Genomic DNA, 18,612 nt, shown 5'->3' with positions numbered 1-18,612 from the left:
ACACAGGGTCTCACCAGGTAACAGCCAAGTGCACAGACTGCATTTATGGTACTTTCTCAGTCTCCATCACAAGTTTTAGATCTGGACAAAATGTCCTGCAGAAGAGCGGCACAGAGTGAAAGCAGGATGAGTTTACCTGAGCATGTTACTAACACAGGAAGCGCTCGCTGTAACTGAAGGGAAGGACACTGCTGTTTAATCTGTAGGACAGTTTTATTATTATTAAGAAAAACTCCCAAAGCCCTACAGGTGATTCTTTTCCCTCTATAAAAGCAGTAAGAGTCACGTATCAGCTGAACATTCATATTTTCTGATGCCTGAATCACTTAGGATAATTTTAGCTAAAAATTGCAATCAGAAATCAAGTTTGAGTAAACACTAATTTTGAAACCCTAATGATTTAGAGTGGCTTTGTTTCTAGACTTGACACGAAATATTGTCGCCTCTGACCTTTGGGCTGAATCCATGTGAAAACTTATAAATTTTGACTGTAAATTTTATACATCCCTGACTACTATTATGATAATATTCACTATATAGTGTATAAAACCTTTTTTGTTTGTTCTCAAAGGTTTTTTTGCTTAGCATTTTTATTTTGTATTTCTAAGTAACAGCTGTTAGGAACACTTTTTTTGTTTTTTGGGGTCAACTCTGTATATTTTTTTTCTCATTTGTAGTTTGGTTGCAACAAAAGAAACAGATAGTGCAAGATCTCGAAGCGCACCGATGTCACCTTCTGACTTTCTGGACAAGCTAATGGGGAGGACGTCAGGGTATGACGCACGAATCAGACCCAATTTTAAAGGTAATTGTTCGGCTTCCTCCTCTATGTGGAATGTGTTTTCAATATGATTAAACAAGATAAAGTTTCAAACTGATTTCCCCCCAAATTCTAATGCTTATTTCCAACAACCTTCCAAGTACTATATTAGTCAAAGACAAAGAAGAAATATGTTCTCATATTCATAGCTACCATACTTTGTCTTTTTTGGACCAATAGTGATTTTTTTTTCTCTAATTGTTACAATACAGTTAGAGGAAAAATACAGGACTCCCCCTTCTATTGTACTTCACTTTATTGTGCTTCAAAGATATTACCTTTTTTTTTTTAAAATAAATCGAAGGTGTGTGGCAGCCCTGCATACAGCAAGTCTCTTGGCACCATTTTTCCAATAACGTTGGCTCACTTCATGTCTCTGTGTCCCATTTTGGTAATTCTCACAATATTTGAAGCTTCTCTGGTTGTGGTTATATTTGTTATGGTGATCTGTGATCAGTGATCATTGGTGTTACTATTGTAATTATCTGGGGACACCATGAACTGTACCCATACAAGATGGCAAATTAATCAATAAATGTCTGTGTTCTGACCGCTCCATCAACTGGCCCTTCCCCCGTCTCTCCTCCTCTCCTTGGGCCTCCCTATTCCTGGAAATTAGGCTAATTAATAACCCTACAATGGCCTCTAAGTGTTCAAGTGAAGGGAAGAGTTGCACATCTCGCACTTTAAATTAAAAGCTAGAAATGATTAAATTTACCGAGGAAGGCATGTCAAATGCCGAGACAAGCCCAAAGACTTGTTACATCAATTAGCCAAGGTGTGGATGCAAGGGAAAAGTTCTTGAAGGAAACTAAAAGCGCTTTGCCAGTGAACTTGTGAATCATAAGAAAGCCAAACATTCTTATTGCTGATATGGAGAAAGTTTGTGTGGCCTGGATAGAAGATAAAAACAGCCCCAACCTTCCCTGAAGCCAAAGCCTAATCTGGAGCCAGGCCCTCGCTCTCTTCAATTCTGTGAGGCTGAGGGAGGTGAGGAAGCTGCAGAAAAGAGATCTGAGGCCAGCAGAGGGTGGTCCATGAGGTTGAAGGGAAGAAGCCGTCTCCATAACACAGAAGGGCAGGTGAAGCAGCCAGTGTGATGCAGAGGCTGCAGCAAGGTGTCCAGGAGACCCAGCTAGAAGCATTCACGAAGGTGGCTGCGCTGGACAGCAGATTTTCAGTGTAGGTGAAACAGCCTTACGCTGGAAGAAGATGCCATCTAGGGCTTCCATAGCTACAGAGGAGAAGTCAGTGCCCGGCCTCAAAGCTTCAAAGGCAGGGCTGACTCTCCTGTTAGGGGCTAGCGCGGCCGGTGACTTGCAGTTGAAGCCAATGCTCATTTATCATCCCAGAAGTCCTAGGGCCCTTAAGAATGATGCTAAATCTATTCTACCTGTGCTCTATGGTTGGAACCACAAAGCCTGGATGATAGCACTTCTGTTTGCAACATGATTTACTGAATATTTTAAGCCCACTTTTGAGACCTACTGCTCAGGAAAAAAAAAAGCTTCCTTTTAAAATATTACTGCTGAAAAAAAAAATAAAATAAAATAAAATAAAATAAAATAAATTATTACTGCTCATTGACAATGCACCTGTCACCCAAGAGCTCTGATGGAGATGTGTGAGATTCACATTGTTTTCATGCCTCCTAACACAACATCAAAGAGTCATTTCAACGTCGAAGTCTTAGTGTTTAAAAAATACACTTTATAAGGCCGTAGCTATCACAGGCAGTGATTTCTCTGATGGAGCTGGGCAAAGTCATTTGAAAACTTTCTGGAAAGGATTCATCACTCTAGATGCCACTAAGAACATTTGTGATTCAGGGGAAGAGGTCCAAATGTCAGCATGAACAGGAGTTTGGAAGATGTTGACTCCAACCATCATGGATGACTTTGAGAGGGTTAAGGCTTCCGTGGAGGAAGTAACTGCCAATGTGGTGGAAGCAGCCAGAGAACTAGAATTAGAAGTGGAGACTGAAGATGGGACCGAACTGCTCCAATCTCAGGATAAACTGTAGCAGTTGAGGAGTTGCCTCTTGTGGGTGAGCAGAGAAAGTGGTTTCTTGAGAAGGAAACCACTCCTGGTGGAGATGCTGTGAAGGCTGTTGAAGTGACAACAAAGGATTTAGAACATGACCTAAACTTAGTTTGCAAAGCAGCAGCAGGGTCTGAGAGGATGGGCTCCAGTTTTGAAAGAAGTTCTATTGTGACTAAAATGCTCTCAAGCAGCACTGCCTGCTCCGGAGGAGCCAGTCACAAAAGGCAGAGTCAGTTCATGCAGCAGACTTCAGTGTTGTCTTATTTTAAGAAATTTCCACAGACACCCCACCTTCAGCAACCCCCACCCCGATCAGTCGGCAGCCTTCAACATCCGAGGCAAGACCCTCCACCAGCAAAGAATGCAACTTGCTGAAGGCTCAGATGAGTGGTTAGCAAGAAAGCATTTTTTAATTAAGATATGTACTTTTTAAATTCATAATGCTATCACAAACTTACCAGACTACAATATAGTGTAAACATAGCTTTTATATGCACTGGGAAACCAAGAGTTTTGTGATTTTTATCACAATATTCAGTTTATTGTGGTGGTCTGGAACCAAAACCCACAGTGTATCTGAGACTTGCCTGTGCTTGACATGATGACTCATTGTAGGAAATTACATCTCCATTGAGGAAACGCTAATATAGACATATATATATATATATATATTCTCACTAACTGGAATGGAAGCTTCTTTAGGGCTGGCAGAAAACCTTCCCATATTTTAAATTCCCTACAGAAAGACTCTCTATATTGTAAAGAATCTAACATTTGTTGAATTTAGGTACTGGGGAAGGGTCTGGATAACTAAACGTCACTGATAACATTTAAGAATTTATTTCATCTACCAAATCTTACTTAAATTTATTGACAAGAGTATAATGATCAATTTGAGAGTGCCCCTTTTTATTCTTCTGTTTAGTATAGTTGAGAAGCAACGTATTTATAAGAGTTGTATGTGGATTATCCAGAACCACAATATGTCCTGTATTTAATTTAGAGTAAAAGATTAGAGAGCTGTTCCCATGCCCCTAAAATAATTAAATATTATTTTATTCAATAAAGAAAATAACCTAAGTTATAAGAATACACACTTTTCCACGTGATCCAGGTAAGCTGTTTTCATTATTAAAGTTGAAAAGAAAAGCAATATAGTCTACAATAATTTTTTTTCCTAAATTTGTTCTTATGGGAGGAAAAAGAAAAGAATTGCTTAGCAGTGGTGTAAGAATTAATTAGAGAATACTAACAAATAGCAAGTGGGAGAAAAAGATAGAAGTAATGTTTGTAGATAATTAAAGGTATAAAATTATGAATTGCTTCAACTTCAAAATGAACTTAACATTTAGACTGTGGATTACATTTCTTGATTTGTTTTTAGTCATTTTGGGCACAAATATTTTTACCTCTGCAGGAGAAAAACACTGAAAGCAATCGTGAGAAATAGTTCAGCCTAAGGGGTATTATATACAAATGGAAATGAGAAATTTCAGCATTATGAGGATCTTTTACAAATTGAAGGAAAGCAGGTTCCCTGACATTAGGTTGAGAACAAACTTTGAATTGAGCTTGAAAAACATATAAGTATCATGTGAGTAAACAAGACACAATCAGTAATTAGTGGATTTGCTATGGTGACTCTCTAGTCAGGGATTCAGAAGTATTGCTTTGTTTTTACTGAAAATTAAAGAGGAAAATGTATTCTATTTTTAAATGTCTATGAACATTTAAAAACATAGAAACAGACCCAACAGTTTCTTAATAAAAATACAGTTAAATTACTAACCACACGTTACTGGTCCCAGTGCCCTACTTGTTCACTGGGAAGTTTACTTTTATTTTATTATTTCAATCATTTATCCAGCAAAGGAAACTTTAAACCATCTTAAATGTGATTAGTTGTTATTATTTTTGTGCAAGGCCAGAAAAGGACTCCGAGGGTTTGGTATTGCTTAAAACAAGCACTGTTTCTCTTTTTTGAATAAAAAACACATACCTAGAAACTAGCTGATAACCAAGCCAGTTTAGACTTAAGTAGATTTTTTTTTTTATTGAGATTAGGAGAATCAGTTCGAACTCCCCAGAGGCCTTAAAGGAAGAGAAAAAAGGGGGAGATTTTCTCCTTTCTATAGTTTTCAAAATACCTATACTCTAAATATCAGAAAAGTAAGTGCATGCTGCTCTTGATTACCAAAAATAATAAAAACAATACTTGGTTTTTCACCTTTTGTCAAGATTCAAAACTTTTTTTCATTAGGGGACCCTCTCACAACTCCACTTCCAAATTAAGCAAATTCAACACTGCTTCACTTTACTGAGTAAAAGGAAGTTATAATTTTTGACCATTGCTCAATGGCCAATATTGAAATATAAATAAAATATAGTTAGATATTTTTGCGATATTTACATGCCTACAAGCTAAATCCAAGGCCTGTCAGGAGATGCTTAAACAAAAGGAGAGAAAGATCAGCCTTTCTATTGTCAGGTACCAAGGGACCCATCACAGAAGCTCATCAGACAGAAGTATGGAGTGGAGACACTGTCCGCCTGATAATACTGAACTCAGTTTTTTTGTGCGGTAGTTCACAAGACTGAAAATACAGTGTCCCCTTGCCTTATTGTTTCCATGTTTTTCCCCTTGTCACTTTTTTGTTGTTGTTGTTATAATGAGCATACACCATTACATGAGTTTCAGGTGTACAACACAGTGAATTGATTTTTTTTCTTGTATCATTTGAAACTAGAAGCCAGTTTAAAAAGCAATTGAATAGCAAATAAAAGCACATCCACAGACAATAAAATCTGGCTTCATTGGACTATTTTACCAGCTTTTTCTAGTTTTGACTTCTTTCCTCTGACCCTGTTGTTTATGCCCCGGTTGGTCTCTGATAACCTGAAGTCTAATTTGGATCCAGGCAGAAAGGACTCCCATCAGCAGTCACCTGATTATGCTTTCCTCTTCAACATTTATTGCAGGTTTTAAAGCTTTTTTCATTGTCCCCAATGGCTACCCTCTTTCTCTAGAAATAACATTGTTTGCCCTCACAATGTCTTTGTGGTTTCTGTCTTTTCATTCGTAATATTCCTCTATATTAATCCCTTTCTGCCACATCACAAATCCAGTTTTCAAACAGTCTGTTCTGCTGTGACACATTCTATCCCCAGACTGATATGTGTACCTAATACCCCTTTTCTGCCTGTAATGTTTTTTCCGGGAGAGCGTTAGAATCTCCTCTATCCATTTTAATTATTCCTATACATCCAGACACTATTGTTCTTGAATAAAATTCACAATTATTTTTTGAAAAAAGTACATTTTCTATTTGCATTTTTACATAATACAAGGTCATTTTAACAAGAAGAGTCTCTTGAATAACAGGCCTTTCTAGAACTGTCGATGTCCACCTGCAACGTGCACAGATTTCAGTTCTGTCCCCTGTATCTTTAGGTTTTGGTTGGTTGTTATTTTCTAATGTATTCTCTCTGTAGTAGTTATTTCTCTTTTTTTCTTTTAAAACAATCGCAAACCAACAGAAGATTTGCAGGTATAGCACAAAACTGTTTTTTTTTTCCTGAACCACTTCAAGGTAAGTTGTTGACCTGCTGCCCCAGTACTTGCGTGTATCATACAAATAAGAACATTCTCTTAGATTCAGTTCGGGTAATGCATCCTGATAGAAATGATGCCGTGTTCTATTTGCATCTTATCGGATTGTGGACCCATGTTAATTTTTACCATTACTGATGATGGTCACGTTGATTAATTGACCAAGTTGAGGCCTGCCAGAGTGCATCTATATCCATACACATACATGCATAAACATACACACGTACATGTATGTATATTTAATTTGTATTAATTTACATTGACCTCTCTTTACTTTTACATTCATATTTACTTCTCTACGTACTGAAAACCATGAGTTCACACTGATATCTCTACTACCATGGATTTATTCAAGTTTCTGAGTTTTCATATTTTAACTCCCTCATTTGACAGTAAGACACCTGGTTCCCAATTATATTGCAGCCTTAATATAATTACATATTTGATTAATATATAAAATGAAGCTCCCTTGTCGGCTGCCACTCCTTTTGCACAGACGCCCTAGGTCCTGTTCAGACTGACTCCCCATGCCAGGATGCCCCCGTGTGGACACTCTCCTCACTTCCCCTGTTCTAATACCTCGCACCAGGCTGCCCGACTCGCTCTGGCTTCAGCGTCCCCACCGTGGAATCCTTCCCCACCCATGTGCTTCTCATCCTGCTCTAATTTCTCACACTCCCCGCAGCCACCCCCAGCACAGAAGGGGCTGCTGTGCTGTTGGACTGAAAGGCTTTCGGACTGCATTTTCAAAGAGGAAATGGAAGGGAAGGGGAAGAATAAACTGGATGTTTATGCCATTGTTTTCAAAAATTTTTTCAAGTATTTAACAAATAATTTAAAAATCTGTATTTAAAGTCATCAGATAATACATTTGCCAATTAAAAATAAAATATCTTTCCTAATTACATGATTTTGTAAATATGTATACTTATCTAAAATAAACACAAGGGGGGAGGGCCTAGCTCCATAGTAGAGAATGTGCTTAGCATGCTTGAGGTCAGGGGTTCAATCCCCAGTCCCTCCATTAAATCAATTAAAAATAAATAAATAAATAAATAAACCTAATTAACCCCCTTCCCCCGAAAATAAAAAATAAATAAATAATTAAATTAAATAAACACAAATCACTAAACAGGACTGTTTTGAAATTTAATCTTTCAGTTGCATTCTATGTTTTTAAAAAGGGTGAGGCTTTCATGCAACATTACAATAGAAATTCTCCAGAATCATTTCCGCAAACACTTGGGTTATTTTTGTTTGTTTGTTTGTTTGTCCCTTTGTTTGCTTAGATCTGCCTGGTGAACAGTTTTTCCCCCCAATATGAATAGCAATAATGTAACTGCCAAGGCTTTGCATTGTACTTTGCCATTCTGCCTTCATCCATCTCTGAATTTAAAAGCCATAGTCTATTTCTTTAAGAGCCATCTAGAAGAAAAATGTGCCGCTGATCACATCTGCAAGTACTGTCATCTGCTTTTGAGGCTAGCGATGGCTAATGCAGTGGACAATTTTAAGGCACGATTCGCCATATGGAGGTTATAACAGTTATCTGCTCTGTTGCTAAACATAGCAGTGCATTAGGTGGATGTAACAGCTTTTGCTCTGGCACAGAGGAGTACCAGACTGGCCAGCGACTGCTAAACAGGTGCCGTCTGTAAAGGCAACAGAAGATTTACAACCTTCTCTGAGCTTCATCCTCTACAGAATTTTTGAATATACCTATTACTAGCAGAGTAGAACCGTTCCAAGACTTCTGCCCCGCTCTGACGTGGACCAGAAGTTTACTGCGGAGAATACAGTGCTTTAGAAACGTGATGGAGCTGTAATCATTTCATTTTTGTAATCTGTCTCCACTGTCACTGTCCTTGGTCAGAGCCATTCTATCTCCCATCTGGACTATTGCAATAAATTCCTGTTTTGTCTGTCTCTCAGCTGGTGTCATCCATTCAACCATTCACCGGGTTGTGCTGGTTTACTGCACTTTCATGATCAAGAACCTGTAATGGCTCCTTCGTGTTCTTGAAGTAAATTCCAAATACCTTGGTGTTCCATTGAAAAAATTCTATGATCTAGCCTCTTGATCATAGGTCTTGAATTCTATGATCAAGACTCTCTTTAAATACAATGGACTTTTTTTTTCTAAATTGCTTCATACCATAATATGATTTTTAAAATTTTTAAATAAAATAAATTCCATATCTGTATTTCATATACATACATACATATATCATGTAAGTATATATCTTATATGTGTATCTTTTAAGTGAGTGTCTGCTCTATTTTTGAAATCTGAAATTGAGGTTTGGTGCCTGAATCCATTCATGTTTCTTTCTGCTGAAGAGGAGAATACATAACACAAATAAGTAGTAAAAAGGAAATCAAATAGCATTGTTGTATATTCTAATCACCAGGCAAGGAGCACATCTGATAACTGATGGATTAGGCAATAAAGCTTACACCTGAGGCCGCTGTGATTTACTCTGCTACCACGTGACACTGAGATTCTTGAAACCAGGCTCATTTTTTGCTTTTAGGAAGAGCTTCCTGCATCTGATGGGAGGCTTGCTGGAGAGGCAAGGGCTGGAATCTGCTTCATACAGCCGGAGGCACCGTGTTCCCAATGATTAGTGAAAACAAAGATAATCACCTCTCCTTTGCCCACTGCCCTTCTGTGCAGACATGTCATTTCGGGGAGAAAAGAACTGTATCAGAGGAGTCCTCCCTGTAACACAGTACTTAATGCTGCTCCATTCAGAACCTGTCTGGAGTCATTAGGATGCGCCTTACAGCACCTGCTCCCAAGAGATGCTGAAATCATCAGGACAGACATCACTAACTTCAGGCCACTGAAGCCCGCGCTGTTTTCCTTTTCTTTTTCACCAATATTATCTATAATTCTATGCATAATAATTACATTCAGAAGATAAGACCAAAAAATTAAGCCCCTGCCCGTTGCTAAATTAAAATAAGAAAATCACCCCCTCCTCAATGTCTTATTTATTCCAGTTTCAGCCAAAGAGATCCCAGTCAGGTGGAGCAGGCAGCCCAGCAGTAGCAGCCTCGTGCTGGGCGTGTCCCCCAGCGGGCATGCACCCCCATCCGCACTTTATTGGAAGATGAATTAAGCCGACACTAAAACTTCAGTATTTTCCCTCTTGCAAAGGATGTGAGTCAATAAAACACAACAGAATTGATCTCAAATGAAAGGATATTCCCCAGACTCATATTGCTGTTACCAGCAAAAGAAAATCGTCGAGGTGTAGAGTTCTTGAGAAAAAAGAGACTAGCCTGGGAAATACGAGAGATTGGCTTTAGTGTTTCAGGATTCCAGTCAGCTTGTGTGTGTATTTTAGAGTTTACCACCTTAGACTTACATTAAGTAAAAAAAAACTTATATATATTATCTTCTAACAGTTAGTTGTGACTTCAGACTTCTTTTCTGATGGGATAAAATAATCATGGAGTAAATTATCTGTGTTTTCTCATCTCTTACACAGTGACATATAAGACATCTCTCATTCTACAAAATTTTTTTTTAAAAATGTTCATAATTAGAAATAACCAATAAAGTTTTGAAAAATTTTTTTATTCATTTTTATTTTTAATTTTTCTAACATCTTTTATTGATTTATAATTATCTTACAATGTTGTGTCAAATTCCAGTGTAGAGCACACTTTTTCAGTTATACATGAACATATATATATTCATTGTCACATTTTTTTCTCTGTGAGCTACTATAAGATCTTGTGTATATTTCCCTGTGCTATACAGTATAATCTTGTTTATCTATTCTACAATTTTGAAATCCCGTCTATCCCTTCCCACCCACTGCTCCCTTGGCAACCACAAGTTTGTATTCTATGTCTGTGAGTCTATTTCTGTTTTGTATTTATGCTTTGTTTGTTTTTTGTTTTTGTTTTTAGATTCCACATATGAGCAATTTCATATGGTATTTTTCTTTCTCTTTCTGGCTTATTTCACTTAGAATGACATTCTCCAGGAGCATCCATGTTGTTGCAAATGGCGTTATGTTGTCGGTTTTTATGGCTGAGTAGTATTCCGTTGTATAAATATACCACATCTTCTTTATCCATTCATCTGTCAATGGACATTTAGGCTGTTTCCATGTCTTGGCTATTGTAAATAGTGCTGCTATGAACATTGGGGTGCAGGTGTCATTTTGAAGTAGAGTTTCTTCTGGATATATGCCCAGGAGTGGGATTCCTGGGTCATATGGTAAGTCTATTCCTAGTCTTTTGAGGAATCTCCACACTGTTTTCCATAGTGGCTGCACCAAACTGCATTCCCACCAGCAGTGTAGGAGGGTTCCCTTTTCTCCACAGCCTCTCCAGCACTTGTCATTTGTGGATTTTTGAATGATGGCCATTCTGACTGGTGTGAGGTGATACCTCATTGTAGTTTTGATTGCATTTCTCTGATAATTAGCGATATTGAGCATTTTTTTCATGTGCCTATTGTTCCTTTGTATTTCTTCCTTGGAGAATTGCTTGTTTAGGTCTTCTGCCCATTTTTGGATTGGGTTGTTTATTTTTTTCTTATTAAGTCATATGAGCTGCTTATATATTCTGGAGATCAAGCCTTTGTTGGTTTCATTTGCAAAAATTTTCTCCCATTTCATAGGTTGTCGTTTTGTTTTACTTATGGTTTCCTTTGCTGTGCAGAAGCTTGTAAGTTTCATTAGGTCCCATTTGTTTATTCTTGCTTTTATTTCTATTGCTTGGGTAGACTGTTCTAGGAGAGCATTTTTGAGATGTATGTCAGATAATGTTTTGCCTGTATTTTCTTCTAGGAGGTTTATTGTATCTTGTCTTATGTTTAAGTCTTTGATCCATTTTGAGTTGATTTTCGTGTATGGTGTAAGGGAGTGTTCTAGCTTCATTGCTTTACATGGTGCTGTCCAGTTTTCCCCACACCGTTTGCTGAAGAGACTTTCTTTATTCCATTGTATATTCTTGTCTCCTTTGTCAAAGATGAGTTGACCAAAAGTTTGTGGGTTCATTTCTGGGCTCTCTATTCTGTTCCATTGGTCTATATGTCTGTTTTTGTACCAATACCATGCTATCTTTATGACTGAAGCTCTATAGTATTGTCTGAAGTCTGGGAGAGTTATTCCTCCAGCCTCTTTCTTTCTCTTCAGTAATGCTTTGGCAATTCTAGGTCTTTGATGGTTCCATATAAATCTTATTATGATTTGTTCTAGTTCTGTGAAATATGTTGTGGGTAATTTGATAGGGATTGTATTAAATCTGTAGATTGCCTTGGGCAGTGTGGCCATTTTAACAATATTGATTCTTCCAATCCAAGAGCATGGGATATCTTTCCATTTTTTAAAGTCTTCTTTAATTTCCTTCATCACTGGTTTATAGTTTTCTGTGTGTAATTTTTTCACCTCGTTGGTTAGATGTATTCCTAGGTATTTTATTGCTTTGGGTGCTATTTTAAAGGAGATTGTTTCTTTACTTTCTTTTTCTGTTGATTCATCATTAGTGTAAAGAAATGCCACTGATTTTTGAACGTTAATCTTGTAATCTGCTACCTTGCTGAATTCTTCGATCAGCTCTAGTAGTTTTTGTGTGGACCTTTTAGGGTTTTCTATATATAGTAACTTGTCGTCAGCATATAGTGACACTTTTACCTCTTCTTTTCCAATTTGGATCCCTTTTATTTCTCTCTCTTGCCTGATTGCTGTGGCTAGGACTTCCAAGTCTATGTTGAATAGGAGTGGTGATAGTGGGCATCCTTGTCTTGTCCCAGATTTTGGTGGGAAGCTTTTGAGTTTTTCACCGTTGAGTACTATGCTGGCTGTAGGTTTGTCATATATAGCTTTTATTATGTTGAGATATGTTCCCCCTATACCCACTTTGGTGAGAGTTTTTATCAAAAATGGGTGTTTTATTTTATCAAATGCTTTTTCTGCATCGATTGAGATGATCATGTGGTTTTTGTCCTTTCTCTTGTTGATGTGATGTATTACATTGTTTGATTTGTGTATGTTGAACCACCCTTGTGTCCCTGGAATGCACCCCACTTGGTCATGATATATAATCTTTTTTATGTGTTGATGAATTCTATTTGCTAATATTTTGGTGAGGATTTTGGCGTCTATGTTCATCAGTGATATTGGCCTATAATTCTCTTTTTTTGTACTGTTGTTGCCTAGTTTTGGTATCAGGGTGATGATGGCTTCATAGAATGAGTTTGGGAGTATTCCCTCCTTTTCAATCTTCTGGAAGAGTTTGAGAAGGACTGGTATGAGTTCTTCTTTGTATGTTTGATAGAATTCCCTGGTGAAGCCATTCGATCCTGGACTTTTATTTGTAGGGAGGTTTTTTATTGCTATTTTGATTTCATTTCTAGTGATCGGTTTGTTCAAATGGTCAGCTTCTCCTTGATTCAGTCTTGGTGGACTGTATGTTTCCAGAAACTTGTCCATCTCCTCTAGCTTATCCAGTTTGGTTCCATGTAGTTTTTCATAATATTCTCATATGATATTCTGTATTTCTATTTTATTTGTTGTAATTTCTCCATTTTCCTTTCTTATGTTGCTGATCTGTGCTCTCTCTTTTTTCTTCTTTGTGAGTTTGTCCAGAGGTTTGTCAATTTTATTTACTTTTTCAAAAAACCAGCTTTTGGCCTGATTGATTTTTTCTATGGTTTTTTAATCTCTATTTTATTTATTTCCTCCCTGATCTTTATAATTTCCTTCCTTCTGCTGCCTTTTGGGGTTTTTTGTTCTTCTTTTTCTAGTTCTTTTAGTTGGTGGGTTAAATTGTTTATTTGAGATTGTTCTTTTTTGAGGAAGGCCTGTATCACTATAAACTTCCCTCTTAGCACTGCCTTTGCTGTGTCCCATAAATTTTGTGTGGTTGTGCTTTCATTTTCATTTGTCTCAAGGTATTTTTAAATTTCAGCTTTGATTTCCTCATTGACCCATTGGTTTTTTAATAGCATATTGTTTAATCTCTATGCTTTCCTTTTTTGCTCCTTTGTTTCTCTGTTGTTGATGTCCAGTTTCATGGCATTGTGGTCAGTAAAGATGCTGGAGATAATTTCTATCTTCTAAAAATTGTTGAGGTTTCTTTTGTGCCCAGCTACATGATCAATCCTGGAAAATGTTCCATGTGCAGTTGAAGAGAATGTATATCCTATTTTTGGGGGGTGTAATGCTCTGAAAATATCCACCAAATCAAAATTTTCTATTGTATTATTTAGTTTCTCTGTTGCCTTATTTATTTTCTTTCTGGAAGATCTGTCTAGTGATGTTAATGTGGTGTTAAAATCTCCAACTATGATTGTATTCCCATCAATATCCCCCTTTGTCTCTGTTAGTAATTGTTTTATGTACTTAGGTGCTCCGTATTGGGTGGATATAAATTAACGAGTGTAATATCCTCATCTTGTATCACTCCTTTAATCATTATAAAATGTCCTTCTTTATCTTTCTTTAGGTCCTTTGTTTTAAAGTCTATTTTGTCTGAAATCAGTACTGCTACACCTGCTTTTTTGGTTTTCCATTTGCATGGAATATCCTTTTCCATCCTTTCACTCTCAATCTATATGTGTCCTTCTCCCTAAAGTGGATCTCTTGTATGCAGCATACTGAAGGTTCTTGCTTTATTATCCAGTCTGAAAAATGTTTTTAAAACAAGTTTAAAAAACTTTTTAATAGTCATAAATATAATTATAGCATTTCCAGGACTCAGGGCCTTTTTGAGGTTTTCTTACATGTCCATCCTTCATATTTTAAAAAAAGGTAGCTTCTGTATCCGTTTGAATGTTATTTTCCAGGCATTTTGATACTCAAGAGATTTCGGTCTCTTTTTAAATACATAATATCGATTAAGTTTTATTTGCAGGTTGACCAAATTTATAATAGCTTTGCATTTTCTAAGTCCTGACTCCCCTCTCTCTATTTCACTATCTCTAAGAAAACCCCAGTTCATTTTTAGCGCTATGTTATAATGGCCACAGATCTTTCCTAGTTTGGAATTCCTTAATGTACATCTGAGTCACGTAGGGAGCTTTTAAAAATATCAATGCCTTGGTTGCATGGCATACCAACTAAATTAGAAGGTATCAATCTTTTTAAAAGATTACCAGATGATTTCAATGTACATAGATTCCTAGGCCTATGGATTTATTTTATTTTAAAATAATTTTTTGTTTTTTTTCCTCTACCTTATTCCAGCAAGATGAATGCTATCAGAAAGTGAGTAGAAAGACAAAGATGAAAATTGTGCACCAGTAATCAAGTAAATGTAAATTAAAACCTCAAGTGATAAACTATTTTAACTAATGAAGCAGTTTTATAAATTTAAAAAAAACGGTACAAAGGAAACATCCTGTTTATTTTTATATAGGGTCTACAATCAGAATGGCTTTGGATTTTTCAATAGTAATACTAGAGAATATAAGATAATGAAGATAATGCCTTTAAAATGGAGAAGAAAAAACAACTTCTGGCCTCAAATTTTGTACCAAATTTAGATGTTAATTATGTGTGAGGGCATGAGAAAGGACATTTGTGAACAAGCAAGTTCTGAAAGGCTTCACTTCCTTATGCACCATTCCTCAAAAAAATTACTGAAGGACATATTCCTCTAAAATGAAGAAATATGCCAGGAAAGAAGAAAGTATGGGGACCATGAAAGGAGGTCCCACAGAAGAGAGAGGTGATGAATCTTTCTCATAAGATGAGTCTGATGCTGTAGAACAAAAAAATCTAGACTGGAGTAAGCCTGAAGGAAGATAGAGTTAATGGAGTATCAGATGAGTCTGATACTGAAACAGAATTTAGACATTGTGGGTGAGTTAATGGTATCTATGGAGGAAACTGTGTGAAATACATGAAATAACCATCGACTCCAGGAAAACGTTCCACAGGAAAGGAAGAGTAATCACAGTATATTACATGGTTAGTTGGATATACTATTTCCTTTGTCATAATAATGTAAACAGTGGATACAGATCTAACAACAGTGACAACTGTTGTGAGTAACGGGAGGACAGAAAAAGGTTTTTGTTAGTAGAGTGGGGATAACGTGTGAAAGAAAGTAAAATCCTTACCTTCTGCTGTGAGCATCAGAACATAGGTCTAAAACTGAAGCATCTACTATTCAGAGAAATTGAGGTAAACACCCAGAGAGTTTATTAAATGAGTTGAAGTGATTGTCTCTACTTGGGGGGTAGGTGGGAGGAGAGGGCAAGGGGCTGCTGTCTTTTCTGTAGTGAACTTTGTAAAATTTAGTTACTCTTAATCATATTCAGGAGAAAAAAAACCCAAAAAATAAATTAGGCTCAGATAAATTTTGACAAACTTAGGTAGAAATCGACTCAGATTTATTTTAACCCCTACCACACAATATTTCAGCATTTTTTGTTTATATAGTGATTATCTTCTTCGATTTGGTGTACACAGGTTTTAGATATTTAGTAAACAAATTAATATAAAAAATCTTCAGTTTTATGAGAATACCAAATCAGACAGTGACAGGGAACTTCTGGAATGGTGCAGTGAGGATCTCTGTAAGTTCATTCCTTCAGAAAAGCAACAAAAACACTGGCAAAATTATCAAAATTAACCTTTAGAACTCTGAAAGTTAGCCAAAAGCTTGCGACACTCTGAGAAGTGTTTAAGAAAAAGTTATGAATTTCTCTAAGAATAGAAGATATTTAAATCTGGCCCACTCCCCAGCTTCCTGGTAGCTTTGAAAACCAGCAGCCTCTCAACACCAGAAGCTGTACAAGTCCAGTGGGGGCAGACTGGATCTGCTCCTCAGAAAGTCTCCCCCAGCTATGTTTCTGTTCACCCTGCCTGGCCTACTTCCTAGAAGAGTCCCGCTCAGAGGGCTTGTCATTACTTGAGCTTAGGAAAATCCTATCGTCGGGGCATTTGTTGAAAACAATCACAGAAAATTGTTTAACACTGTGGCTGCCTACGGCTGTGATACCAACCGGGCAAACAAGAGCTTGAACACACATTTCAGAAGAAGAGCTGGGGAATGAGATGCCCAGAGGCAGCTTTGAAAAGTTACATACTGTTGTAGATCTAGATTCTACATGTATATGTAGGGCTGTGTCCTACCCAGGAAAGTCCTAGAAGGGCCCCAGCCTCTCACCTCTGACTGAACTCAAAGTCCATGCAAGGAGGAAGTGGAGGCAAGGCATGACCATTAAAGGCATGCCCTTCCCCGCAGACGTGAAGTCACATGGCGAAGGGGGAAGGCTTACTGGTTCAAGGCGTTTAGGAAATCTCTGATCAATCATTAGTTGATCACCAAACTCACCGAGCCGACACCCCAGTGGCTGGGCACTCTAGGGAAATACACTCCACAAGTATTATTAGTTCATGCAAGTCACTAAGCAACAAACAACAGCAATAAGAAACACTGTGGGTTGGAAGTGGGAGGTCTGGTTTAGAGAGCTGCCACATAATATTATCCAAAGTATCCAATTTCCAACAAAGATTTGTGCAGCATGCAGAGAAACAGGAAAATATGGTCCGTACATAGGGGAGGGAGGAATCAAACCTCCCTGAAGGGCTCAGATGTTGGCGTTGCTAAACCAGATGTCTACGGAGCCATTAAGAGATTACTAGATCGAGGAAACTGAGGCTGAAAGAGATTGACTTATACACTGGGCAGCATCAGTGCTCAAAGGAGACGGTGAACTTATGATCTGCAATCCAGATTTCTTCAGACAGTGGTTGACGTCAATGTTAAGCACCTATGTGTATGCCTATAGAGAATTTTTCTTTCTTTTAAACTACAAATTAGAAACGTGGAATTATTTGAAAATGTCTTAGATGAATATCTAAACAGCCTTTCTGTTTAAATCTCTTTTTCAGGCCCTCCAGTTAATGTCACGTGCAACATATTCATAAACAGCTTTGGTTCTATTGCCGAGACAACCATGGTAGGTAGGCATGTTTCCTTTGTAACAAATTTCAGACTGGAGTGACTTATAATCACATTAGCAACAATTTTTCTGCTAATGTTATGTAATTTAAAGCCAAAATTCATATAATGAGATTTTTAAGATTAAAATGAATGGCATAATTAGATTACAATCAACTGCAGGTAATAATGTGTCATGTAGAGATGGTATATTAGAGAATAAATGTAAGTGAAAACAAGATTGACTTTTTCCCCTCATTTCAGTGATTAAATGTTAGATCTCAAATGGAAAGTAAATTTTACCATGTGAACTATTTATTTATTTTTTTCTTTTTAATATATTTTTATTGAAGTATAGTTAGTTTACAATGTTGTGTCAATTTCTGGTACACAACACAATGCTCCCTATGAACTATTTATTTATTTTCAGTGCTCTTTATGACCAGACATAGGAGTAAATAATTTCATGTTTAATTATTCTGTATACTTATAAATATGTTTATATTGTTATTTTAAGTATTTAATTACCTTTCCAAATGAATCAGGTATTTGCTCAAATAGGAATATTTTTCAAATTGTAGTGTATGCTTTAATTTTACTAAACTCACTGAACCAAGACTTCATTACTACGTGATTGAGAACAATTTACATAATCAAGTTATTAAAGCCGAAAAAAGATCATTACAAACCAAATTTATTCTATTTTGAATTTTATAACTTTCTCTAAAGATTATGTTGTCTCTTTTCTTTGCCCTGTAGCTTTCACTGTACAGTTTAGCTGAAATGAAATGCAGATATAGACTCATGAACCACTGAGTATCTGTGAAATTGCCTAGCAGGATTTTTTTTTAATTAAAACTATGTATTGTGGTTCTTACATTGCCTAGAATTATATTCCATTCCTAAATTTAGCAAGTATAATTTGCATTAATTTTCAAAGTTGATTTTAGCTAAAATAGGATATGAAATACTTAAAGGTTTATTAGCTTCCAAAGCCATTATTAAGAGAATTATTCTTACTTTAAATATATCAGAATGACTTGATGGTGAATTTTCTAAGGAAAAATAAATATGCAGATTATTATGTGTGGGGGTGCTGTGTAGAGGTGTGTGTGTGTATGTGTGTGTGTGTGTAAATAGAGGATCTTTCTCAATAGAAAGAGACTTCATTCAGGCACTGCTTTTTTAAAATGCTGTTTTCCTCATATATGCAATATCTAAT

The 18,612-nt window shown here is 36.7% G+C and overlaps 1 protein-coding gene across 1 annotated transcript in view; it reads left to right on the top strand.

Annotated features, from left to right (window-relative positions):
• GLRA3 (glycine receptor alpha 3) overlaps positions 1–18,612 on the top strand; it is a 211,561-nt gene that overhangs the window by 105,588 nt on the left and 87,361 nt on the right. The window contains exons 9-10 of the mRNA XM_072952569.1: positions 678–805; positions 17,342–17,409. Of these exons, the coding sequence (XP_072808670.1) occupies positions 678–805; positions 17,342–17,409 (196 nt within the window). The remainder of the gene's footprint in view (positions 1–677; positions 806–17,341; positions 17,410–18,612) is intronic.

Source organism: Vicugna pacos, chromosome 31 (genome assembly GCF_048564905.1).
Source record: "Vicugna pacos chromosome 31, VicPac4, whole genome shotgun sequence".
Classification (NCBI taxonomy): Eukaryota; Metazoa; Chordata; class Mammalia; order Artiodactyla; family Camelidae; genus Vicugna; species Vicugna pacos.
This window is presented reverse-complemented; position numbering and strand designations above follow the sequence as displayed.